The 26,338-nt window shown below is 39.3% G+C and overlaps 1 protein-coding gene across 1 annotated transcript in view; it reads left to right on the plus strand.

Annotated features, from left to right (window-relative positions):
- Kif5b (kinesin family member 5B) overlaps positions 1-17,871 on the plus strand; it is a 54,974-nt gene extending 37,103 nt beyond the window's left edge. The window contains exons 15-26 of the mRNA XM_057786987.1: positions 1,704-1,847; positions 3,073-3,261; positions 3,668-3,785; positions 4,304-4,365; positions 4,467-4,576; positions 5,463-5,564; positions 7,118-7,178; positions 7,280-7,351; positions 7,525-7,629; positions 9,008-9,224; positions 9,924-10,071; positions 15,003-17,871. Coding sequence (XP_057642970.1) covers positions 1,704-1,847; positions 3,073-3,261; positions 3,668-3,785; positions 4,304-4,365; positions 4,467-4,576; positions 5,463-5,564; positions 7,118-7,178; positions 7,280-7,351; positions 7,525-7,629; positions 9,008-9,224; positions 9,924-10,054 — 1,311 coding nt within the window. The 3' untranslated portion in view covers positions 10,055-10,071; positions 15,003-17,871. The remainder of the gene's footprint in view (positions 1-1,703; positions 1,848-3,072; positions 3,262-3,667; positions 3,786-4,303; positions 4,366-4,466; positions 4,577-5,462; positions 5,565-7,117; positions 7,179-7,279; positions 7,352-7,524; positions 7,630-9,007; positions 9,225-9,923; positions 10,072-15,002) is intronic.
- The last annotated feature ends 8,467 nt before the right edge of the window (positions 17,872-26,338 follow it).

Genomic DNA, 26,338 nt, shown 5'->3' on the forward strand with positions numbered 1-26,338 from the left:
CAGTACTAAGAAATAAAGCCTTTACAAAGACTTACTGCTCCTGAAATGTTATCAAATAGCACCTTTAAAAGATTTGCCTTTTGTCAGTTGCTATGAAATAGTGCCTTGAAAGGCTAAAGTGATGGCTCAGTGTTTTAAAGCATTTGTTGCTCTTTCAGGACCAGGTTTGATTCCTGGCACCCACATAGTGGCACACAAACCAACACTCATACACATTAAAGTAAATCTAAAAAGACATAGAGCTTATAAATGACGGTTTACTGATTCAGATGTTTGTTTTCTGTTTTTAATCTCCAAAGTTAACAGTTAGATTTTCATAGTTTGTTGCCAAGGATATCTAAGAGTGTTATAATTCTTCCCCAGTTGAATTATTTTAGGAAACCTAAATGATATTTAGCAAAACAATAGGTGAATCTTAGAGGTGGTTAGTTGGCCTTTGTCCACTGATTTTGGTATTTAATACTGTTGTATTTGTAGCATGGATGTGGAACTGAAATCTCCAGATGTTGTTGCTTATATGTTCAAGCAGTATTGTGTTTAGATAGTAAAGAAAATACCTGGGAGTTTGATTATGGGTAGAAACAGTATATACTGAATTATGAAACATGGAGTAGAGCTAGTATATTGTAAACTGGGAGAAGTGTTCTGCTGATAACTAGAAACTAAAGGAAATGACCAACCAGTAGAAGAAGCAGGCAGTTGAATGATGGCACCTGTACTCAAATGTTGACTAAAAGTCAGCAAATTGCATTAAACATGCTACATTTGATATTTGATGTATCATTTTAACATGGGCCAAATTGGATTATACTCTTTAAAATGTGATGATTTTGTAGCTGATAACCAGATATTATTTTAAATGTACAGTTAGAGTAATTAAAGTCAATAACATTGATTCATCATTAGCTCCTAGGTAATCGCTTATATCCTAGTAGTAAGAATAATTATGATTAGGTAGATTATTTTTAGTGGGCATGTACAAAGTAAATAAAGGAAGCATACTAACTGCATAGAAAGCTATAGCATGAATAATAAAAACCCAGGGACAGATTGGGGTTCAACCTGAAGATCAGAGAAGCGAAGCAGCCAAGCAACTGGAGAGCTCTTACCTCTGTGAAGTCTTCAGATTGAAAAAGCAAGTTCCTGTCTCATCCTGTTTTATATTCCTCTCTAGTGCTGGGATTAAAGGCGTGCACCCACCTCCCCGCCTTTATGGCTAGCTAGTGTGCCTGCTGGGATTAAAACTAGTGCCACCACTGCCTGGCCTGCATGGCTGTTTTGCTTTCTGATCTTCAGGCAAGCTTTATTTATTAAAATACAAATGAAATATCACTACAGAAAGCAGTTCTCCAAAACCAGGGAATAGCGTTCTAAACATTAATGTGCTCAGACTAATTTTAAAAGATAAACAAAAATGTAGTAGATGATAATAGTACCTAGTTAATATGAAGTTCCTCGCTTCTATATTTAAAAAATCCAACCTGAGGAACTTAGTGAATTGATAAAGTTTATACCAGCTTTTATTGGGATATATGAATAGAACGTGCCTGCTTTACATAGTATGAGTCTTATTTTTTAAGCTTGAGATAGAAGCTGTCATTATTCATTATAGATCAAGAATCTCAAAGCAAGAAATAAACGTTTTTGTAAGGACTATAATGGATATTTGAAGAGCCTCATCTATACTGTTCTCATTCTGGCAGGCAACTTTAGCAAGTATTGATGCTGAGCTTCAGAAACTGAAGGAAATGACCAACCACCAGAAGAAACGAGCAGCTGAAATGATGGCATCATTACTAAAAGACCTCGCAGAAATAGGGATTGCTGTAGGAAATAATGATGTGAAGGTAATGCGGTTATTGACTATTTCATGTAATTTTCTGTGGCTTCCTGTTTTGTTGTGTGTGCATTATTGTGCAGGTGAAGATGCACATGTTTTCAGGTGTGTGGGAACGTCGGGGATCAATCTTGGGTATTGTTCTTTAGCACCCATTCACTTTAGGGTGTTCTTTTCCTTTGTATCTTACCTTGTTTTTTGAAATAAGTCTCCCAATAGGACCTGGAATTTCCTACAGGGACCCTTATCTATCTTCCTCCCAAGTACTGGAAATACAACTATGTACCCACTACACCTGGCTGTTTTTGTTTTGAATATTGGTATTTTTAATGTGAATTTAAAAAAAAAATGCTCAGGCTTTTGTGTTTTACTGACCATGCTGAATCCCCAGTTCTGCTGTTTGTGTTTTCACAAAGCTCTTGTTACACCTGCTAACCTCATAGACATGTGTGTTAGGTGGTATTAACTACAATTTTGGTTTTGTTTTTTTTTATTTGTGTGTGTGTGTATGAATTTTTACCATGTGTGTACGTACATCTGTCTCTGGAGAGCAGAAGATACCTTGGAGTAGAGTTAATAGACTGTTGTGACACCCCATTGGGTGCTGGCAACCCAGTTCAGCTCCTCTGGAGGAGCCACAACAAGCACTATGAACACTGAGACATCTCTCCAGCCCCATAACTGATTTAAATAGATGAAACAAGAGGAGTAAACCCAGGGCACAGAAATAGAATATTCACTAAGCACCTCATTGGGCCATATTGGATTCTTTTCTCAAATGTGTAAAGGTGCTTCTGCTTCTTCTGTTTCTGCTGTTGCTGCTGCTGCTGTTTCTTCTTCTTCTTCTTCTTCTTCTTCTTCTTCTTCTTCTTCTTCTTCTTCTTCTTCTTCTTCTTCTTCTTCTTCTTCTTCTTCTGCTGCTGCTGCTGCTGCTGCTGCTGCTGCTGCTGTTGCTGCTGCTGCTTCTGCTGCTGCTGCTGCTTCTTCTGCTGCTGCTTCTTCTGCTTCTGCTTCTTCTACTTCTGCTGCTGCTTCTCCTCCTCTTCCTCTTCTTCTTCAAGGGGAGTGGTGTTTGTGATGTTTGATTGAGACAGATTCTCACTTGGTACAGTTTGGAAAGCAGGCTGTTCTTGAATTTACAGAGATCTAACTGCCTCTGCCTCTCTAGTTACGGGATTGAAGGTATTTGCTACCACATGTTCCTAGCTTTAACTTACTTCATGTTTTTCTCACAGCAGCCAGAGGGAACTGGTATGATAGATGAAGAGTTCACTGTTGCAAGGCTCTACATTAGCAAAATGAAATCAGAAGTGAAAACCATGGTGAAGCGCTGCAAACAGCTAGAAAGCACACAGACTGAGAGCAACAAGAAAATGGAAGAAAATGAGAAGGAGTTAGCAGCATGCCAGCTTCGCATCTCCCAAGTATGTGTTACAGAATGGTTTTCATGTCTCTAAAAAGTAATTTATAAATTTTATTATAAAGGTTTTCAGAATCATAAGCTTCTGTGTATTTTCAATAACAAAAGGCCTAGTTTTCTTAGTAGCTGTTTTTTAATGTAGTTGAATGATTTAACATGTACATCCTAAATATAGAAATTAGCTAGACACATGTGACTGACTGACAAAATGAATGAGCAGGACTGCAGGGACCAGTGTTCTGTCTTTGGCTGCTGAATAATGGCAGGCACTATGTTAGGAAGTGTTCACAGAGGATTGGTAATAGCACTGTCTCGGGCTTCAGTTGGTACACACTGTATAGATAATGTCTGATCTGTGATTTTTATCTGCATAATTCCCCTACTTCATATCAGTATTTTTCTCCCAAAAGCACGAAGCTAAAATCAAGTCACTGACTGAATACCTTCAAAATGTAGAACAAAAGAAGAGACAGCTGGAGGAATCTGTCGATTCTCTTGGTGAAGAACTGGTCCAACTTCGAGCACAAGGTATTGACTTTACATTGCTATGCTCATCTTCCTTTAATATAACTGTTGTGTACATACACTGAAAGAAAATAGTAAGAATGAAGAAAATTGGAATAGTAAATAAATTATACACTTCAGTGTGGCTTTGAAATATTTTTTTTAAATTAAGGAATATCTGACCTCCAGACACATACACACAGATGAACACATCCATGTGAACATGTGACCCAAACATACATGTTGAGAAAAAGAAAAAATCATATTGAGTATAAATAGCAATTCAAGGGATTTCCCACAAAGTTCTTGTGTGTATGTATGTGTATATATGTAAATCCTAACATACAACATTTAGAAACTATTTCATTTCCCGTTATAATATCAATACAGTGGCAGTAACAAAATAACCTAGTGTTATTGAACTTGGAGAGTTTGGCCGAGTTCTTTTTATAAAACATACTTCCTCTATGGTTTCTATTAAGGAATTCCAAGGCTCACTTTGGGCCTCTTTTTTTTTCCCTCATTCTCTTGTACCCAAACAGAGAAAGTCCATGAGATGGAAAAGGAGCACTTAAACAAGGTTCAGACTGCGAATGAAGTCAAGGCAAGTGTGATGCTCTAGTGGGTCCTAGTGTTTTTAATCCATCATCATTATTAATCTTAGTCTAACTTTAATATACCTCTCCCCTTCCAAACTAATCTTAGCAAGCTGTTGAACAGCAGATCCAGAGTCACAGAGAAACTCACCAGAAACAAATCAGTAGTTTGAGAGATGAAGTGGAGGCGAAGGAAAAGCTAATCACCGATCTCCAAGAGTAAGTGCTGCACTCTTCTCTGAGATGGTAGAGACTAATTTAGAAAGGTTTCAGACAGGGGGAGCTAGTAGGTACTAATGGACAAAGACATTCTCTCTAGAAACCTGCTGTTTTCAGTAAAATTAGAATTTTTCCCACATTTTTTAGTAAAACTTCCCAAGTTACAGATCAGTTTAAAAATTTTTTTTTAATATCTTTTGATCTGACTATTTTATAAAAGAGGAACAAAGGAGCAAGGGGTGCCAGCTTGAACTCATTAGTGTAGGTAATTGCTAGCATCTAAGAGTTTGGAAAAAGCATCCTGGAAAACTATGATGATGTTGTTTTGTTTCTAAATAGTCATTTTTTTTTTAAATCTAGAAGCCATTTCTTTTCTTCCCATGTTTCCTGTCTTCCATGCTCCCATGCTCTGCTGTATATATGTGTGTGTGTGTATATGTTATATATATAACATCTTATATATATTTGAGAAATCTGTAATAATTTGGTTAAGAAAACAAAAGGTGAAACAAATTAAATGATGACAGAGTTTCGGGAGATCGTTGTTACTAATACCTTTTGGAAGTGAAAATAAAAGTTTGGGGAGCAGAATAAAGTGATTTCAGGTGGTCATATGGGAAATACCCTGTGATTAAAAGTGTCCCGGCCCCTCTTTTCTACCTGTAGAGAAGTCCTGCCAGTTGGCAAATGACATAGAGCAATTTAGAGTTCAAAGCCAGGTGGCAGATACCTCTAATCCTGGGCAGAGGCAGGAAGATTCTGAGTTCCCGGGCAAGAATATGTAATAAGGTCCTATTTCAGAAAGCACAGCCCCCCCCAAAGTTACATTTTAATGCTGACATTCAGAAAACTTTGAGGTTGATCTTATATTTTATTCTTCTGTCAGCCAAAACCAGAAGATGGTGTTGGAGCAGGAACGCCTCAGAGTGGAGCATGAGAGGCTGAAAGCCACAGACCAAGAGAAGAGCAGGAAGCTGCATGAGCTCACGTGAGTGTCACTTGGATTCAAGCTTAGAAATACACGGCCATGGCTGCCTTCTACCTTGCTTTGATTTGTGACATGCGTTTATTCTGTAGTGAAAGCAAAGTCTCACATAGACACAATCCTGTTTCTCAGACTGCTTCTTATTTCCTTGGTGTCTGTAGTACTTCAGGACTATCATTAAAAACATCTTAAAATCTGATAATAAATAATTTAGAAAATTATAGAATATATTTCTAACATTTTGCCAAATTTGGTTTTTCATAAAAAGGACATTATTTTGGCCTTTTTAAAAAGAGGTGATTTTTTTCCTGTTGTTGGTGGTGGTTGGTTGGTTGGTTTTGTTTTTTCCATCTCCATGTGTATGTGTGGCCTGCCCCTATTTATGCATGTGAACTCACCATGTGAATGCCTGGTATCCACAAAAGTCAAAAGAGAGAGTGACAGATCCCATAGAACTGGAGCCACAGGCTGTCTCAAGTCAATATGTAGGTCTTCTGCAAGGAAAACAAGTGCTTCTACTGCCAAGCCATCTTTCTAGCCCCTAACCTTAATTTTTTGAACAGAGATTTTTTTTTCTCCCGTATTTTCTCTCATTCACTGTGAGTTACTTTTCCCAAGAGTCTGAGTAGGTAGATAACTCATTGATGATAGTCTTCCACAAGTCTTGAATTCCTCCCCCCTCCCCCCCCGAGACAGGGTTTCTGTAGCTTTGGAGCCTGTCCTAGAACTAGCTCTTGTAGATCAGGCTGGCCTCGAACTCAGAGATCCACCCGCCTCTGCCTCCCGAGTGTTGGAATTAAAGGGATGCGCCAACACCACCCAGCAACAAGTCTTGAATTTTAAGAAATCATTTGCAAATGAACTATGGTAGTTAGGATAGTCACACTGTAGATCAGTTCAGCGTGAGTTGCCTAAAGGTTCTACTGAGGGCGGGGAATGTGCCAGGCCTGCACTAAGTCCCAGCACTACAATGCAGGGGGCATTGTGCTGAGTTTCATCTGTAATTTTGTGTGATATAAAATATTTTAGTCTCAGACAAATTTTAGTATCAACAATTTGAGTATTATTTTGGATGAATTAGCAGTATACTATATATAGCATATTTTAAAATAAAAATTTTAGCCATCCCTTATATGAACTCTGCCACATACTATTTGATCTCCTCCATTGCTATATGAGGTCTGTTCTCCCTAATAAACTATGTATTGAAAAAGAGACTGAAATATTCACATTGATTTACATGAAAGATACAGCATAGCCAAGTGGTGATGAAGCACGCCTTTAATCCCAGCACTCAGAGGCAGAGTGAGGTGGATCTCTGAGTTCAAGGCCAGCCTGGTCTACAGAGTGAGTTCCAGAACAGCCAGGGCTGTTACACAGAGACACCCTGTCTCAAAAAGAAAAAAGAAAGAAAGATACAGCATGGACAAACACAAACTGTTGTTTAAATATGAGCATCTTTCTATTTTAACTTAATAACGTTTGATTTAATTTTTGCTAGATGAAACTGATTTGGAATCAAAGTTGAAAAATGTACCTGATTTGCTTCAATTTAGGGTTATGCAAGACAGACGAGAGCAAGCAAGACAAGACTTGAAGGGTTTGGAGGAGACGGTGGTAAGAAAATGTGAAAATAAGTAGGACTGGAGAATACACTTTGGATTTTTCTGATTTAATTGTTAAGAATGTAAGACCAATATCTTTTTTCTTAATTCAAGGCAAAAGAACTGCAGACTTTACACAACCTGCGCAAGCTTTTTGTTCAGGACCTGGCTACCAGGGTGAAAAAGGTGACAGTGCTGAGGGCTGCTTGTACAGATGTGCTTGCTGTGTGTGGTGCTTTCTTAGGGGTGCGTAATTGGGCACGCCTTCATGAGTGAGTCTGGTATGTCCGTGTTGGTGTGGAGGAACCGTGGGTATTTTGATCTTTCCCTTCATTTGTTTTGTTACCCCCTCCTCTCAGAGCGCTGAGGTTGACTCTGATGACACTGGCGGCAGCGCTGCACAGAAGCAGAAAATCTCCTTCCTGGAGAACAATCTGGAACAGCTTACCAAAGTGCACAAACAGGTAAAGGTCGTGTGGCACCTTTGCAAAACCATAAATGTGGAGTAGGAAGCATTTTAACCTTCCAGGGCCCTGAACCACTGTACTGTGCTGCTCTGTTGTTTGATTGAACAGAGACGAGGAACTTGCTGGGAAGCTAACATTTTTACTTTTTATTTTGAACCTTGTCTCATTATGTAGCTAAGCAGTCTTCCTGTCTCTGCTTCCCAAGTGCTATAATTATAGGTATGGACTTCATGCCTAAGTGAGAAGTTAATGTTTTTATCAACCCTGATTCAAGTCCTATGAAAAGTATGAAATATCTTTATTTTCTCTGTAGGACTTCAAGATTGAAATTTCTTGTTAATTTATTGGATAGGCTACATTTTGTAGTTAAAGCATGGTCTTTCTCTTTGTTGATCTTTTTGCCCATTATCTGAAATAATTACGCAATGAGCAGTTTATATTTTTACAGGAATGTATGTTTATTTTGCCAATTTTAAAAAATATAATTTTGTTACTGCAAAATTAATTACTGTACCAGTATAAAGACTTTTTAGCTTTATTTGTGTGTTTACTTAGGTTTTTCATGTGCATATAAAGCAAGCTGGAGACTTGGCTTAAGTTAATAGTGTTTGCCTAAGATATAAAAAATCCTAGGTTTAGTACCCACCACCCCCATAAAAACTGGACATGGCCGGGCGGTGGTGGCGCACGCCTTTAATCCCAGCACTCGGGAGGCAGAGGCAGGCGGATCTCTGTGAGTTCGAGGCCAGCCTGGTCTACAAGAGCTAGTACCAGGACAGGCACCAAAGCTACAGAGAAACCCTGTCTCGAAAAACCAAAAAAAAAAAAAAAAAAACTGGACATGGTGGTGCATACCGTAATCCCAGCTGGGGCGTAGAGACTGAGGATCAAGGTCATCCTCATGTATAGGAAGTCATGTGGGATCCATGAAACTGTCTCAGCCCCATAAAAAATAGTGAAATGAACAGGGCTGGGGTGTTAGGTTTGTTGGTAGAGTGCTTGCCTAGTGTGCTGGACTCCCTGAGTTCTGTGCTCAGCACCGCAGAAAACCTAGTGTGATGGTGCCTCTAATCCCAGCACTCACTAGAGTCAGGATCAGAAGTTTATGGTCATCTGCTACCCAGTGAGTTTGAAACTATTCTAGTCTACTGTCTCATGTAAGTAAAGGAGTGTGTGCTTTATGAGGTGTATGTCTGTTATGTGTGTATTTTTACATAGTGCTGCCCAAACGGGAAATTTTTATATGGCACTGCCTAGATGGAAAAGCTCAACAGAAAATGTAGTTTTATATACTTTTCTAAATTGAGTTATGAAATGTTCATTTTCTTAAATCATCTTGTTAAAAGCTATCCGTATTTTCTTTGTATACCTTTAGTTGGTACGTGATAATGCAGATCTTCGCTGTGAACTTCCTAAGTTAGAGAAACGACTTAGAGCTACTGCCGAGAGAGTGAAAGCTTTGGAGTCTGCCCTGAAAGAAGCCAAAGAAAATGCATCTCGCGACCGCAAACGCTATCAGCAAGAAGTAGATCGGATAAAGGAAGCAGTCAGGTCAAAGAATATGGCCAGAAGAGGGCACTCTGCACAGATTGGTTAGTAGAATACACAAAATCAACTTTTACATGATGCCCAAGTAGCTTGTCCTTCAGCTTGAAAACATTTTCTCCTTTATGTTTGTCATGATGGTGTTTCCTGTCTTTATTTTCCAAATTACTAAAAAGTGATAGTGTTGGGAAGGAAGATAGAAACTAAGGGATAGCCACATACACTGGACAGATAACTTAAGTGACTGTCTAGGTAAACACCAGGAAAGCAGAAGAGAATTTTCAGAAAGGACAAATGGAAGCCATACTTAGTTACTCCTGTTTCAGATTAACTATAATTAATTATAGGTGCAGAAAAACACTTGTAAGAGCATGCAGGCGAAAGCACTTCTGTGCGAGCCTGACGGCTTGAGCTCAATCCCTAAATCCCACAGTGGAAAGAGAACTGACCTGAAAATTACCCACCCGCCAGTTCTAGGCCAGCTTAGTGCGCATGGAGAGTTTTCCTGGACAACTGCAGCCCTGTGGAAAGAACCTGTTCAAAAGTTAGCAAGAAATTGATAAATATTTTGAAAGATTGTTAGAGGCAAGATATTATATTATTTCTGAAGAATGGGAAATAACCAAGAGATCAAGAAACAAAACTATAAAAGGAATTAATACATGGAAGCACTGGGGAATGGGTAGAAACCCACGTAATCACCACAGTCACTGTTAAACCGTGTTCTAACTCCCATCTTCTTACAGCAAAACCCATCCGTCCTGGACAGCACCCGGCAGCCTCTCCAACTCACCCTGCTGCAGTTCGTGGAGGAGGCACAGTTGTTCAGAACAACCAGCCAGTGGCGTTGCGAGGTGGTGGAGGCAAGCAAGCGTAAACCTTGACACATCGCAGGTGTGGGCTCATGCCTGGCCTTTGAGTTGTAACTGTGTGGAAATTCTGAGCTGCTGGTTTAGGATTAGAGCTTCACAGTAGGAACAGGAATTGTTTTTGTTTTTTAAAATGTGTGTGGTTTTATGAAAGTAGCTTGGCATGGATTTCTCCAGTCTCCGTCATGATTCAGATAATCTGTAGCTTCAGTTTTGTGTTGTTTTTAAAACTCACATTGGGTAAAGAAAACCAGCCTACAAATCACAATCCCAGAGAACCTTGACAACAATGAGGACCCTAAGAGAGACATACGGGAAGTAGAAAAAGATAAGACCTCCTGAGTAAATTGGTGGCATGGGGAACTTCGGACAGGGTAGAAGGGGAAGGGAGAGGCAGGGAGGGGAGTAGAGAAAAATGTAGTGCTCAATAAAAATTTATAAAAAAACTCACGTTGGATCATTTATAATAGTTCTTTGTATCCTACTGAATGGTTATGCCCAGATTTATATCCCCTTTACTAGAAATTTAGTGAAGCACATCCATTTTGTTCCAAAATTAAAACTTCTATAAATGAAATTAGAAATACGAAGTGTCTTTTATACTATTCACCCTTTAGATTACTATCAGAAGATTCCTAAAACTAGAACTCCCAGGTGTGAACATTTTTAAGGCTTTTACAGTTGCTTTCCAGAAGGGCAACCCTAAAATTTTATCTTAATAAAACTTAGCTTTAGTTGCGTCTTTGCCATCATTGAATATTGGTAGTTTGTAAGCTTCTAATTTGATAGGCCCCAAGTAGCATCCCATTGGTCTGTTGAATGAGGGTGGACTTTATGTGCATCCTTTCCTCCATTTGTGTTTCCTTTTTAAACAAGCTACCTCTCTATGTCCCTTTGCAGTCACCTTTTGTGAGTCTTTTCCTTCCTGTTTTTAAATTTTTAGTTTTATTTTGCCTATATATATATGACTGTGTACCACATGCATACAGTGCCCTGGGTGGCTCAGAATGGTGTTGGATCCTTTGGGAATAAAGTTATAGACAGTTGTGATCCACCATGTTGGTGCTGGAAATTAAATCCTGATCTTCTGGAAGAGGGTACTGCTTTTAAGCACTGAGTTATTCCTCCAGCTCCTGTGAGTTGATTTTTCTAATGGATTTTTGAGTTTTTTTTCTTTTTTCTTTTTCTTTTTCTTTTCTTCCCCACTTGTTTGATGTACATGTATGTATCTCCATGTCTGTGTGTGGGCACAACTATGGAAATTAGAGGACAACTTTGAGATTCTGTTCTCCTTCCACCGTATGAGTCCCAGGGATCAAATGCAGGCTTGTCATTTGTTCCCTGCAGGAAAATAAAAGATGTTATATGAATGCTTTCTTTATACACTAGATATATGTGCTTGAGGGCTTTCTTTATATGTGTGTGTTTATAGTTAGTTAGTTAGTTAGTTAGTTAGTTAGTTAGTTAGTTAGTTAGTTGAGGACTGTTCTTTATATAGTATAATTGTGAAATTTAAAGTTGCAGAAATGACATATTACACCTGTTCCCGTGTGGTACTTGATAGCTTTCTCTTTAACTTAGTGATGCACTCAGCTCTTTGTTGTGTATCATGTTCATTTGTAAATAGTCTATGACATCTGCCAGAAGTCTGACTTTAACTACAGAAGTCCTACAGTAAATGTTGAAATTGTCTGGGCGTGGTGGCGCATACCTTTAATTTCAGCACTCTGGAGATAGAGGCAGGTGGATCTTTTTGAGTTTGTATACAGCCCAGTATACAAAGTAAGTTCTAGAACAGCTATCAGAAAGAAATCCGGTCTCAAACTCCATGTACAAATGCACGCTGAAAATTTAAAGTACTAGATAATTATGAAATCGTAAACTTACTGCTTTTGAGAAATGCTAAGGCTGGTTTATTTTAGTTTTGCTTAGTTTTGTTTGACACTTTGCATAATGCTGTCTCTAACTTTTTAAAAGAGATTAAAGCAACAATATCTAGTGTAAGATTTAAGTGAGAGATTAAGAGGGTGGGGCAGAAGTGTCAGTCTGCCTTGCTGTGTTTGTGAACTTAAGCCTAGTAACTTTTTAAAGTTAATTTTTTCTGGACTGGGGAGATGACTCAGTCTTCCAGCTGAGTGCCTGCCACAGAAGCAAAAAGACCTTGGCACCCATGTAAAAGCTAGACACGGAAGTGCACATCTGTAAATCCAGCTTGGAGGAGGGGAGTCTCTAGAATTTACTGGGCAGTAGTAGTAAATCAGAATTCTAGGTTTAGTGAGATGTCCTGTGTGAAGCAAATTGCATACACACACACACACATGAAAATTGACTCATTCTCCTTTTTAGTCCCTTTGAAATTCACTGTAAAATGTAAGTTACAGATTCATGAAAAATAAGTGTTTGGGTTTTTTGCGCAGTTGTAATTAACAATCACATTCAACAAAATTAATATGTGTAATATCTAATATTCAAATTTGAATTTCTCTCTTGGCGTGCTGGGGACTTAATCGAGGATTTGTACCTGCTGGTCAAGGGCTATGCCATTGATCTGTACCCCTCAACCCTTCTGTTTCTTGTTAAGATCCTATATTTTTCTAAATAAGGGTATGATTGAGGACTTTGTATTTTTTCCCTTAGTTTTCTTTTAATCTAGAACATATCTATACCTTTTAACAGCAGTGATTTACTAAAGACACTCACCTCTTATCATGAATGTATGCTACCTTATGGATGCATTTAATGATGTCTGTGGTTATCCCTTTATTCACTGTATATGGATATAGATTGATATAGCATAAGCTTTTTGTTTCCTGTTTTGTTTTTTTTTGTTGTTGTCATTTTGGTTTTTTTTTTTTTTTTTTTTTTTTTTGAGTCAGAGTCTTACTGTATACTTTGGCTTATCTAGAATTTGCTATTATACCAGGCTGGCCTTGAACTTACAGATGTCCGCCTGCCTTTGCCTCCCAGGTGTTGGGATTAACCTTTTGTGCCACCATGCCAATAGTTTAAGCTTTTTTGATTGAGCTATATTGTAGTGACACAGTAGGAGACAGAGTAGTTGATGTTCCTACACTTAAAGGTGCCCCCCAACTCCACTTTAATAACTGACTTCAAGCCCTTTTATTAGTAAGATGGAAACACTTCTTAAGAATTATGAGTTAAGATCTCATCATGTAGCATCAAGCTTTTACTGCATAGAAACTGCACCTTCTGCATCCTAGAGGATGGAAGTTTAGAGCTCAGCGTTTATATCTTCAAATGTTTATGTTAAAATTCATAGGCAAACCCTGAACTCCTACTTCATTTGCATAGAGTAGACCATGTTAAATACGTACAGCTCATCTCTATAGTGATGGCAGTTTAGCACATAAAGGAGATAGCTCAGCTGAGTGGGTTCTTAAGTCTTGAAGTGTATTTATGAAGTATAATTGTTTATAGGTTTGTTGAATTGCTGGATCAAAGGGGAGTCATCTTTTTATTTCATCTTTAAAATTTTATTTATTTAGGTTTTTCAGGACAAGGTTCCGCTGGCTGTCCTGGAACTCACTCTGTAGATCAGGCTGGCTTTGAAATCACAGAGATCTGCTTGCCTCTGCCTTCCATGCACTAGGATTAAAGGCGTGTGTGACCACCACCTGGATTATTTTTATTAATATTTTTTAATTATGTGCATATGTGTAGTGCCCACAGAAGCCAGTGTCATCAATCCCTTTGGACTGGAATTGCAGGTGGCTTTGGACCGCCAACTTAGTGCTGGGACCTGAACTGATGCCTATTGCAAAAGCAACATGCATTCTTGTGTTGATCATCCTTCCCGCCTTTTAATTCCCTGTACCAGTGCATATTCACCTGTGATGGGTAGCTGATAAGCTGTTGAAAAGTTAAATATCCAGTTTTTTCATTGTTGAGAAAAACATATTTAGGGCAGTGGTGATAGTCATTAGTAGTGTTTAATATGTGTGTTTCCACTTTTACATAGCCAGTCTTCTGCCCCATAGCACTGTGAACAGATTTTTACTAATTTCAGGTACTTGAGGATAATTGTGTATTTGTGAGGGGATGGGGATATGTCTGCAGACCCTCAAGTAACACAGCCTATATGTGGAAATCAGAGTCAGTCCTTGTCTTCCACGTTGTTTGAGACAGGCTCTTCTGCACACTCTAGTCTAACTATCCCGACAGCTTCCAGACCTTCTCTTGTCTCCTGCCCATCTTGTAGATACACAGGCATTTCTTCCTGCTCCATGTGAGTTCTGAGATTCCAAACTCAAGTGAGCACTTTACACACTGAAGTATCTCCCCAGTCCTTCCTTATGTTTATTTAAGCCACATGTATTTGTAAACTAATTGCTGCTAATTAGTGGTCCTTGATTTAAGAATGTCATGTTTACTAGTTAAAAAAAAGATTGTCAAGCCTGCTTTCCCCCACTTTTCCATGCTCCAACCCCAACTCATGGTAAGGCCTCCTGCCTCAGACTCCCAAATAACTAGGGTTGCAGGTTTGAGCCACCATGCCCAGCTCCGTTTTCTTTATTAAAATGATCCCTATATCAGCCCACCTATAGCTTTATTACTGGCAATGAAAAAAATGATGGGATCACTTGTAAATACTGTCCTGCTCATAAATAGTTCAAGTTAGGAGATATAGAAATTGGGCTGGAGAGATAACACATTGGTTAGGAGCACTTGCTGCTCTTGCTTAGAACCTGAATTCCTTTCCCATTACCCATGTAGTGGCTTATAATCATGCCTAGTTCCAGTTCCAGGAGATCCCTCATCTGAACGCCATGGGCACCAGTCAGTGGTACCCATGCAGGCAAGACACTTATGCATGTAAAATAAATCTAATTAAAAAGTACTTTTAAAAGAAATTAAATCATTCCTGTTTTCATTCTTCATTATTATCTGTTTGAGTTTTATAAAAACTAAAATTTTCTCTGCTTTCTCCCATTTCAGGTGTTGAAAATAATTGGAGTTTGAAGAGGACATAAAATCAGTCTTTCAGTAACTACAACCTCTGTCCCCTTGGGATTGTAGAAATTTAATTTTTAATGTGTAAATTATTCCTAACCTGTACAGCTGTTTCCTATCCACTCTTGTAACTCTGCTGCTTCTCAACACTGGAGTGCAATGTTGGTGTCCTAGAGGGGAAATGACAGCTTACAACTGCAGCCCTATTTATTACAGTCTGTCTTTCATGTTCACTGTGCCCAGTGACTACATTACTGGACTGTGCTCTTTGCGATTGCCTTTTCTGTGTGTGTTTAATCTTGGTTTACATTACCTAGCTGCTATTGCTTTTCATTTTTCTTTTCCTACTAAAACATCTTCTTTTTTAAGGAAATATCCCATATTTAGATTAAATATCTTAAATCTTACCACTTAGAACACTACATGCCACAAAATTTATCAGATCAGTGAGTACTGTATTTTAAAAATCCCTTGAGCAGGGTACAGTGGCATACATGTTTAATCCCAGGCAGAGGCAGGTAGATATCTGCCAGTTTGAGGCCATCCTGGACAGCCAGGGCTATGTAGAGAGATCCTGTCTCAAATAACAAAGACAAAAAAAAATTTACTCATTTACAAATAAATATTCCTTGAAATGAAGTCAGGGTTTGTGTTGCTGGTATATTCTCTGAAGCTTGCCTCTGAACACATTGAGCACTGAGACCTCTGATTGTCTAGCCAGGAGTTGAAGACTGAGCAGGCTCCGAGACTGTAAACTCATGAAATTCCTGTTGCATATTACTTTAAATAGAAGTATTTTACATATCAAAAGCAAGTCTCATTTTAAGGATGAGTTTGGAAATGACTGTATCCCTTTCGACTTCTGCACTTAAACATAGCTTAATGGGACAGTAGTGCCCGTGCTTCATCCACTGTTATACCTGCCTGCTCGAGCAAGAATCGGATAGATGCTAATGTATCTTTAATATTAGGAATAAATGGATTAAGACATTATAGAATTAAACAATTTTGAATTGTTAAATAATTACTTTGACTGATAAAAATTCATAGACTTTAAAAAAATTGAGAAAAATTGTGACCAGGACAGATAAACTGTAAAATTAAAATACATAGTTTATTCTGCTCTGAAATCTTGAAGGTGGTTTTCACCTGCTCCACCAAGTCATGTACTATAATTTGTTTAGTTAGAAATCATAAATTGTTTGCAAATCACTAATTCCCAAAAAAGTTATATTGTTGGCCATAGTGCGTAGTTTTGTAATTAGAACTGTGTATACCTATTTTTGCCACTCATTTTTCAGATGATTAAACTCAATCAAGTTTATTTTAAGGATCTATAAAAGTAACAGGGAAGATTTCAACATCTGCTTCCTCAGTGCTGGTATAACTGCAGCCCTGTTAGCAGAAATCCACAGGAAATGGGGTGTCTAAGGTGATTTGGTTAATAGAGAAGCTTTGGAAGTTCTGTCTTAGAATCTGGCTGTCAGAATCTTTGGAAAAGTTTTATATACAGATATTTGTATTATTAAAATTGGAGCCATAGTCAGAAGACTCAGATCATAATTGGCTTATTTTTCTATTTCCTTAACTATTGTAATTTTCACTTTTATAATAATTTTGATTTGAAAAATAAACTTATTTATTTTTTTAACAGTCAAAATCTTTGCTGTTGTAGTCTGCAGCCTTTAATAATTGTGTTGCTTTTATGATCAAAAGAAACACTCCACAGATTGAAGTGAAATCTTGATGCAGCGAGGTGTAAGGCGTGGTTAGTGAGATGCATGGGTCCTGTGGTCATCACTGCTCCACATCAGCTGCATTCAGAAGGACAGTCTTTCCAAATGAAAATTTGCTTTGGCAGTTTTCATAATTGGAAAAAATTTCTCTTTTGTCTGAATACAGTAGTTTTAAATAAATGTATCATGGGTATTGGTGCTGTGTAACAGAAAATGAATTGTAACTAGCATGTTGTTAGGAAGACACATTGTTAGGCTTTTTAAATTTTAACATTTCTTTTCTATTTATAATTTCAAACTTTCATAAAGTATATTAAGAATTTTATAAATTTCTTTTCAGTGAATTGAACTGCTCTTTTTTGCTATGATAGGTCATTAAATTCACTCAAAATGGACATTTTTTAATCATCTAGAATATTGAAAATATTTTAATTTGCAGTGTCTTTTTTTGTGACTGGATATATTAATGTTCCTCTGAGTGGTATTGGTAATTGGTTCAGAAAAGAGACTCAGTGAAATAAAAGTAGTATTTATTCATGGTGATCAATTAAATTATTTGCCTAACTTAATGAAACTAACTATGCATAACTGAATTCATTTACAACTCTCAGTTTGATTTGAGGTAACAGAAGAGAGTCTGAGTCTACCTGTGGAATATGTTGGTTTATTTTCAGTGCTTAGTTACATTCGAATATAATTGGTTTGAGAAAATGCCATATAATTTTAAGTTAACCTGCATGCTGTAAATGTGTTTAAATAAAGGAGAATCTTTTTGAAATGTAATGACACTTTTGAACCTTACTTAATGAAGTTATTAGCTTGATTTTATATAACTGAATGGTCTGCCTTGACAGAATTGTGTGTGTGCGTGTGCTTGTGTGTGTGTGTGTGTGTGTGTAATGTGTTGTTGCTTCTCAAACTATAATAGATAGGTCAAAGATTAAGACCTAGAAATCATCAGTCTCGTTTTTGTTATTTAGTGTTAGTTTCATCTTTCTACTCATTTGTGTATGTTTTAGCAGTGAGTGATTACTACTGAATTCAAGTGGGATTGACTTTTATTTTGGTTTGTATCTTTTATTGTGGAAAGTTTTAATTATATACCAATGTATTATTTATGTCTGGGTGCTCTATCTGCATGTTCCTCTGTTCTCCAGAAGATGGCATTGGATCCTATTACAGATGGTTGTGAGCTACCATGTGGTTACTGGGCATTGAACTCAGGACCTCTGAAAGAGCAGCCAGTGCTCTTAACCAATGAGCCCTCGTCTATAGTATTTTAAAGGTATTTTCATGATGCTGTTATTGTCTACTTCTTAAAAATAAAAATAACCTGAGGCATATAGCAAAGGCAGGTATGGTGGAACATGCCTTTAATGCCTTCAATGATTCCAGAAGCAGAGCCAAGAGGATCTTGGGTTCAAGGCCAGCCTGGGCTGTATACCTTATCTTAACAAGAATACAGACACACCAGATACCATTATCGCACAGAAAAAATTTCTGAACCAAGTTCTTAGTTTTTGTAAAAAATGTGTTTGCACCAGGATCCAGTTAAGTAAGGGCCATCTATTGCATCTATTATTTTTCTCTTGAAATTAGTTTACGAAGACAGCAGGTAGGCTGCCATAGTTTCCCCAATAGTGCCCTTACAATCCTTTGAGTATTTAACATTACTCTATTGTTTGTATTTTTTTTTTTTTTTTTTTTTTGGTTTTTCGAGACAGGGTTTCTCTGTGGTTTTGGAGCCTGTCCTGGAACTAGCTCTTGTAGACCAGGCTGGTCTCGAACTCACAGAGATCCACCTGCCTCTGCCTCCCAAGTGCTGGGATTAAAGGCGTGCGCCACCACCGCCCGGCCTATTGTTTGTATTTTTGAACATTTGTTTTAGATCAACTGGGATGCAGGTATTTTGTTTTATTAGAGGGGGACTTACCTCACCAGTAGAACTACCAGTATAGTTCATAGTCTCTTACCAGTTATCAAGCACTTAATAATGCCATGGATGTTCCAGTTCAGTAGGACTTACTGAATGGCGGCACTGTAATCCTATCATTCCTTTTGTTAGCTTCAGCAGAGTAACTTGCCATCTTCCTGATTGGTTACCCGAAGGTTGATTTGCATAAAAAAGAGAAAATAAATATCTGATTTTCTTCCTAGTCTCTGTTAGCTTCACAACATCTGTTGCTTCTCTTCATCATTAGTGATGACCAGGTGGTTGCTCATTTTCCCCTCTATGTATATATACATGTGAATGTACATATGGAGGCTTGAGGCAAACCCCAGGTGTCCTCAGTTGCTCTCCGCCATTCTTTTTGAGTCAGGGTTCAAACTGAACTTGAAGCTCACCAGTTCAGCTAGACTAGCTAGTCAGCAATTTCCATCTCCCCAGTTGCCAAGCACTGTAGATGAAGTTCCTATCCCACCAACCCACTTCCAAATTACTAAACATCCTTAATATTAATTATAAATGTTCACCAAATAGCTCAGACTTGTTACTAGCTAACTCTTAACTTATGTTAGCCAATGTTTCTTAACTGTGCTTTGCCATGTGGCTCTATGTCTTTTCTCAGTACAGTATGCCCGTCTTGCTTCTCTCTGCATCTCTGGTGACTGTCTAGCTCCATCCTTCTTTCTCCCAGCATTCTCAGTTTGACTCTCCCACCTAACATCCTGTTCAGCTATTGGCTGGTTAGCTTCTTTATTAAACCAATCCAAGAAACAAATCTTTACAGTGTACAGGTGAATTTTTCCACATTTCCCCCTTTTTGTCTAACTAAAAAGGAAGGTTTTAACTTTAACATAGTAAAATTATATACAAATACAGTTATCAAGTAAGAATTACAATATCTAGTTTGGTTTTGGCAGAACTAGAGAAAATACTCTATTATCTACTTTATCTTTGTGACTCTAAAGTTTTATACCTAATTTAGCGTATAACTAAGGAAAATTTTAACGATGACTGCCTTGTCTTCAGTTCCATCAAAGATCCCAAAGGAGTGAAATGTTACCTAATGACAGGGACATCTGGCTGTCTGATGGTCACTCAAAGTTCTTTTGTAACAGTGGAGTATCCATCTTTGGTCTACAGGCCTAGTATATCTGACAGACTTTTCTGAGAAAAAGGGAATTCTGAAGGACGTCCTACCTTGTCTTGGCAAGGTTTGACAGTTGCTTTTTTTGCCGTGAAGAAAGTAAACTTCATACAGAGTTTCTTTGCTGCCCATCATCCTTGAAGTAAATTGGTGCTGTCAGGAGCATATATGTCTCACTGTCAAGAAAAGCCTTATATTATTAAAACATGTTAAATGCCATATTCTGTAGACCTTTGAACTGTTTGAATACCATCTGTCAACCTAAGTATATCTGTGTATGGACCTTGAAAACATACAAAAATGACTATAACTTTGACTATTATGTTATGGAATGTTCTATGAGACTGGATCGTTTCAGCCAGAGCCTTCAAACTGTTCTGGATGCTGGATCACCTGGGTCATCCATTTTCATTGGTATCTGGTCACCTTGCTCTGAAAATACATAGACATACATGCTTTAATACAATTATAGATTGCATTGTACACAAGTCGGCCAAAGATGATCTTTTGTTATATTTTGATCAGGTAAAAAATATACATCACATGTCTTGTAGTTCTTCCTTGTTCAAACCTGATTAACTTGGAACAAATCCATAGCCCTTTATTTTCTGTGGAAATAAAAGCAGAAACTTTTTCAAAGATACTTTTTTTTTTGCTTTCATTTTGAAGTCAAGGCATTTTAAAAATATATAGGTTAGTTTAATCCAGCAGCTTTTGTAATCATATGTCTCTTAGCAGCTATTGCTCCTTCCTCAGCAGTCAAAAAATTCAAAGACATTGCAATAACATAGAGTATCCAGACTCTGCCTATTTTCTATTTTTATGAACCTTTTTATATATTACTTTGCTCCCTTTTAAAGGACTTTATTATTTTAAAACTTTCCTTAAAGATTATTTATTTACTCATTTACTATGTTTATGGTGTTATTCCTGCATGAATGCCTGCATGCCAGAAGTGGGCACTAGATCTCATTATAGATGTTTGTGAGCTACCATGTGGTTGCTGGGACTTGAACTAAGGACCTCTGAAAGAGCAGCTAGTGCTCTTACCTCTGAGTCATCTCTCCAGGCTAAAAATCTTATGACTGTATATACTTTCTCTTCTCTTTCCCAAGCCTATGTATATTCATATGTTTTTGACACACTAACCCATTCAGAGGCTTCTTTGCTGAGCATCCATATTGCTTTCTGATCACATGAGATAAATCTTAAACTGCTGTGTCAGCCTCCACTGTATCTTAGCTTAGTGGCAGTAGTGCATGGTGGCTGGCTCTTTCCCCAGGCAGCTGCCAAGAGACACCTCTAGTACTGCCCACGTGGGAGACTGCAGGACCCCACCAAGCTGCTTAGCTTATGGTGTGCTAGCAGGGCTCAGGCTGGCAGCTCAAGTCCACAGGCAACAGTTGGGAGATGCCTCCACACCACAGCCACCATGAAAGACAAGACTAGGAAGCTGTGTCTTACTCCATTGCTGTGTCTAGATCCCTTTCCCAGGCTTTCTCGGGTTTAATGTGATTGTGGGTGCTGAATGTTTGGGCACCATTTGTAGATAGAATTTTCCTTTCCTTCCAGTCTGCTTCCAAATTACCACACAGCCTTAATATTAATTATAAATGCTCACCCAATAGCTCAGGCTTGGCAATGGTGGTGCAGGCAATAAAAAATGTGCATTGTTCATTGAGAGCTAAGTTTGGCTTTGGCTACAGAGAATTTATAGTTTTGTATTAAATTGCTAGTGTAAAGAAATTTACATAAAGCAGGAGCTGAGAGATCACTCAGGAGTGAGGACTTGAGTTCATCCCCAGTAGCCACAGAACAACAGCTGGATTTGATAGGGGCATGCTGTAGTTCAGTCCTGGGGAGGCAAAAAACTGATCCCTGGGGCTCACTTGCCAGGCCAGCCTAGCCTGAATGAGGAGTTCCAGGCCAAAAAGAGGCCCTTGTCTCAAAAAACAAGTGGGTGATATCTGAGGAATGCTACGCAGGGTTGACCTTCGGCCTATAAATTCATGTGCACACAATTTGCATGAAGTAGCAGAGTACTGCAGGATTTAATTTTGTTGTACAACTCTTCTCATTAACGTTCAGGACCTTTATCTTTGTAGAACTCTGGGTTATAGGGGAGGGGCCACTATGTTCTCATGGTCACAGGGGCGTGGGGTAGGGTGGTAAATGGTGTCTTGGTGCTTCCTTCTGTTCGTAGAACTGTTCTTTTGGGAACAGAGAACTCAGAAGTGCTCAGATAAGTGTGTACTGTGCTCTAAAGGATAGTACCTCACTCATAAAGGTTTTGTTTATAAGATGACCCTGCAGTTAACACCATTATCATCACACTACTCTTCTGCTGCCAGGCCAGCAGTTGAGGCCTCTGAAGTGTGTGGTCTGATCTATGGGCAGTTAACAATGGGCCCATACTCTACTTCTTTGTGAAATGAGAATTCTGGTCTTACAATGATCAAACTGCTCTAACTTCTCTCAATACTGCTTAAGATCCAGAACCAAAAAAGACACATCTCTGGCTTTTCCAGAGTGGAAGACTTAATATAGTCCGGCAGCTTACCACCAAACTGCTAGATGGTCTCTTCAAGGATGTCTAAGCCCATTGCTAACAGGTAGAGCATGACACTAAAGCGGTGTTTGGCTCAGACTTCCTAAGTTGGTGTCCTTGTTTTAGGAGCAGGTTTGGTTTTGATAGAGCCCACTATTAGCACTCAATTGATGTTGAAAGTCCTACTGTGTAGGAATGTGTCTTCCTGGTAGGCATCGCAGTGTCACGGAGAGCTCTTGATGGTTTCACGGCAGCCTACACCTCTGTTCTCATCTAGCTCTTCATTTGAAGTTTGAATGGGAAGAGTTCCTTTCCATAGGGTCATTCCGCAGCAACACTGTTAACAGGAAAGTTACAGTCTTTCGAAGCCACAGCCTTGATGGAGGAAGTACACTTCAGGGGATAGCTGTGTCCAACTTCCTGTTCTGTCTGTTTCATGACTGAATGCATTCTGCCAGTTGTACTCATACTTCTGCCACCACACCTTCTTCCCCATGATGACTGTGTCCCCTCTGGAACTAAAAGCGAAAGATAAAGTTGGTTTTGTCAAGCAACAGAATAAAACCATCGTTTTAAGGCTCTTCCCTGTGAATACACATACAAATTGGTATTTCCTGAGCATTTTCCCCTCTGTTGGATGACAGGTGCAATTTCCCTTGTGATTAGGGTTTCTTCAGTCTGTTCCTCTCCATATTCTTCCTTTCCCTAGACCTGAGTGAGCTCTGTCATGCTGGGCACATCTACCAGTGACATTCATTTCTTCTAGCTTTATCTAAGAAGTACTCCCCTTTCAATTTCGAGGAGTGACTGGATATCTGCTGTCTTAGTTTTTGAGACAGTGTCTTCTAATAGGTAGGCTGGCTTCAATGTGATTCTCCTGCCTCTGCCTCCCAAGGTCTAGAACTGCAGGCCCACAACACTATACCTGACCAGATCTGTGTGGGTTTGTATTGTTAATTTTAGGAAACGTTGGTTGTTATTGCTTCAGATACTCCTTTGCTGCCATTACATTGATGCCTTTGTAATGAACTTTAGTATATTCAGTCTTTGTCCCCGACATTTTCCGACTGTTTTCCGTGTTGCTCACATTTACTATACCAACTCTGTATGTCCATCATACGTTTTCAGTTCTATTGTTTAGCAGCAGTCTCATGTAGCCCAAGCTACCTCAGATTCCTTCTGAAGCCAGAGATAGCCTTCAACTTCCAATCTTCCTGTCTTGATCTCCTAGCGTTGGGATTACAGGTGTGAGTCACCACACTCCATTTGTGCAGTGCTGACCAAACACCCAACCAACTGAGCTACACCCCCAACCCCATAAGTTATTCTAAATTCTAAAATCTATACTGATATCTGAATATGTTCTGATTCTTTTCTGTATCTGTTCCGACAAGAAATGTCTTACAATCTTTTGTTAAAAGCTGGACATGATGTACTGGTTTAAAATTCAGTACTGACTCCTAGAGTCATTCATGTAACTCTGCTCCTCCAGTTGGCCAGCAGTCTGTACTCCTGTGTCTCTAGTTTAGGAACCAGTACTTTGTCCATGTCTCTTGAGGAGATCACTTACCTACCATGCTCAAGGGCCTAGGCGCCATCTTCAGCACTGTTGAAGTAGGTGGCAGCCGATCCAGAATGGGAGTGATGTCTTCCAAACTCCTGATCTGTTAGACTAGAAATCAGGCGTCTCCCCGTCATGTCATTATAGACTACACATGGAACACTGCAGTCCACATTTGACCTGACGCTATTCACTAAAGTAGCCCATCTGTGAAACAGACCTGGGATTGTCCTCCAGTTCACATGGGCTCACTCGTATGGTAGGTGTGAAGTAGTGATAGATGATGTGGGTATCTGGAGACCAGGATTTCGTTTGTACCTGTGGTCTTGTTCATGCTCAATCCGAATGCACCACTGACCTTGTAATATTCTGGCTTTGGTGGAATTTCTAAGTAGACTATCACTATGGGTTTTGCGTTCAGGTCTCCATCTCTGCTAGACCCAGCATCATACCAGCACTTGTTTTTCCAAGAGTATAAATTTGACTGTAGAGTTTACAGTCCTACTGCAGAGGTTTGGGACTTTGGCCTCCAGGCATCGCCACTAATTGCCTTTGGCCTCTTGTCCTAGCACTGGTATCTCCAGTGTCCTTAGGTCTTAGTCATAGTATATGCGATGGGTCTTCTTACAACTAAGCTGCATCTCCTGCAGCCCTTTCCTAGGCTGGATCACACTAAAGCCTAGCAGGTTTGTGTCCCCTGGGGTATTAATTACTCATGCATTCCTGTAAACACAATGCCTTAGAAACAACATAATGAAGGAAAGTTTACTTGGACTTACAGTTATAAAAAGATTTTGGGTTGTTACAGCAACAGGGGCATGTGGCAGAGGCTTGTTCACAGAGCACAGAAGGCAAAAGCAAAGTCGTGAACAGTTTCCAAAGAGCCAGCCCTGTTTCCACCAGCCAGGTTGCACCTCCTGAGTTTCCACTACCTTTAAAGTAGCACCACCACATAGCTGGGGATCACATGCTTAAAACATGAGCCTTGGGGGGCATACTGCAGACTCAGACCAGAGAATCTCAACCCTCATATAGTATTCAAGCCGACAACAAGACCATCATTTTGACAGATCCAACACTGTGAGTGTTCAAAGGTCAGTCTGCTAAGATGCAAACGCTTTATGTATTGTGCAGATGTGTGTGTGCCACAGCACGTGTGTGGATCAGAGGAGAATTCTCAGAAGTGAGTTCTCTCCAGCTACTTTGTGGGATCCAGAAGCTGAACCCCTGTCATTAGCCTACATGCGAGTACCTCTACACTCTGAACCATCTTACAAGTCCTCAGAACAAACCCTCAACTGCCAGACTCTAAATAGAACTACCTCCAATATACAATGGAAGGGGTAAGCATTCCTATCCTCTAAGGGAAGAACAGATAGTAAGATTGGATCTAGAACAAGGCTGAAACCCCATTCCATTCTCCATAACCTGTCCAGCTTGCAGGCTCTGTGGTAGCATGGCGTGAGCCTGAATTCACTTCCCTTACGCTCCTGTCACTTGTTCCACTCAGTGCCTGCAGCTTTCCTCAGCACACATTCTATGTTAGCATCTCCAATATCTTAGGGTCTCACAGCTTCATACATAGCCCACTTGGAGGGCTTCAAGAAGTTAATTCAACCTCTGCACCCGGGCAGCAGAAGCAGGCAGATTCTGTGAGTTCGAGGCCAGTCTGGTCTGCAGAGTAAATTCCAGGACAGCCAGAGCTACTACAGATACACACCCACACACACACCCTGTCTTTAAAAAGAAGAAAAGAGCCAGGCGGTGGTGGCACACGCCTTTAATCCCAGCACTTGGGAGGCAGAGGCAGGAGGATCTTTGTGAGTTCGAGGCCAGCCTGGTCTACAAGAGCTAGTTCCAGGACAGGCACCAAAAACTACAGAGAAACCCTGTCTCAAAAAAAACCAAAAAAAAAAAAAAAAGGAAATCCAACAAAAGATAAGACTTGAGGCTAGGGAGATGGCTCAGCAATTAAGAGCATTAACTGCTCTTTCAGATAACCGAAATTAAGTTCCCAGCATCTGTATCAGGCTACTCACAACCTTCAGCTTCAGACCTCCACAAGGCACCTGCACCTACATGCACTTGGACACATGCAAACACACGTACCTACACATAGTTTAAAACAGTAAAAGTCTTTTTGAGAGGACTTGCCAAGGTGACTGCATATAGGACAGTCCTGGCTAAGGCAAGCTGCCAGCGGTAAGTTTCTAAGAAAAAATGGGACAAATTAATTGATGTATTGCATTTTGATAGGAGAGTTAATACAATTGGGAGTGCAGCTTAGTGTTGAGAAAATGGTACATAAGTCACAAAAAAGACATACTGATTCAGAAAAGCATAGAACTTTCCATATAACCTAGTGTGTGCTTAGCATATGCAAG

This window comes from Chionomys nivalis, chromosome 13, assembly GCF_950005125.1.
Source record: "Chionomys nivalis chromosome 13, mChiNiv1.1, whole genome shotgun sequence".
NCBI lineage: Eukaryota > Metazoa > Chordata > Mammalia > Rodentia > Cricetidae > Chionomys > Chionomys nivalis.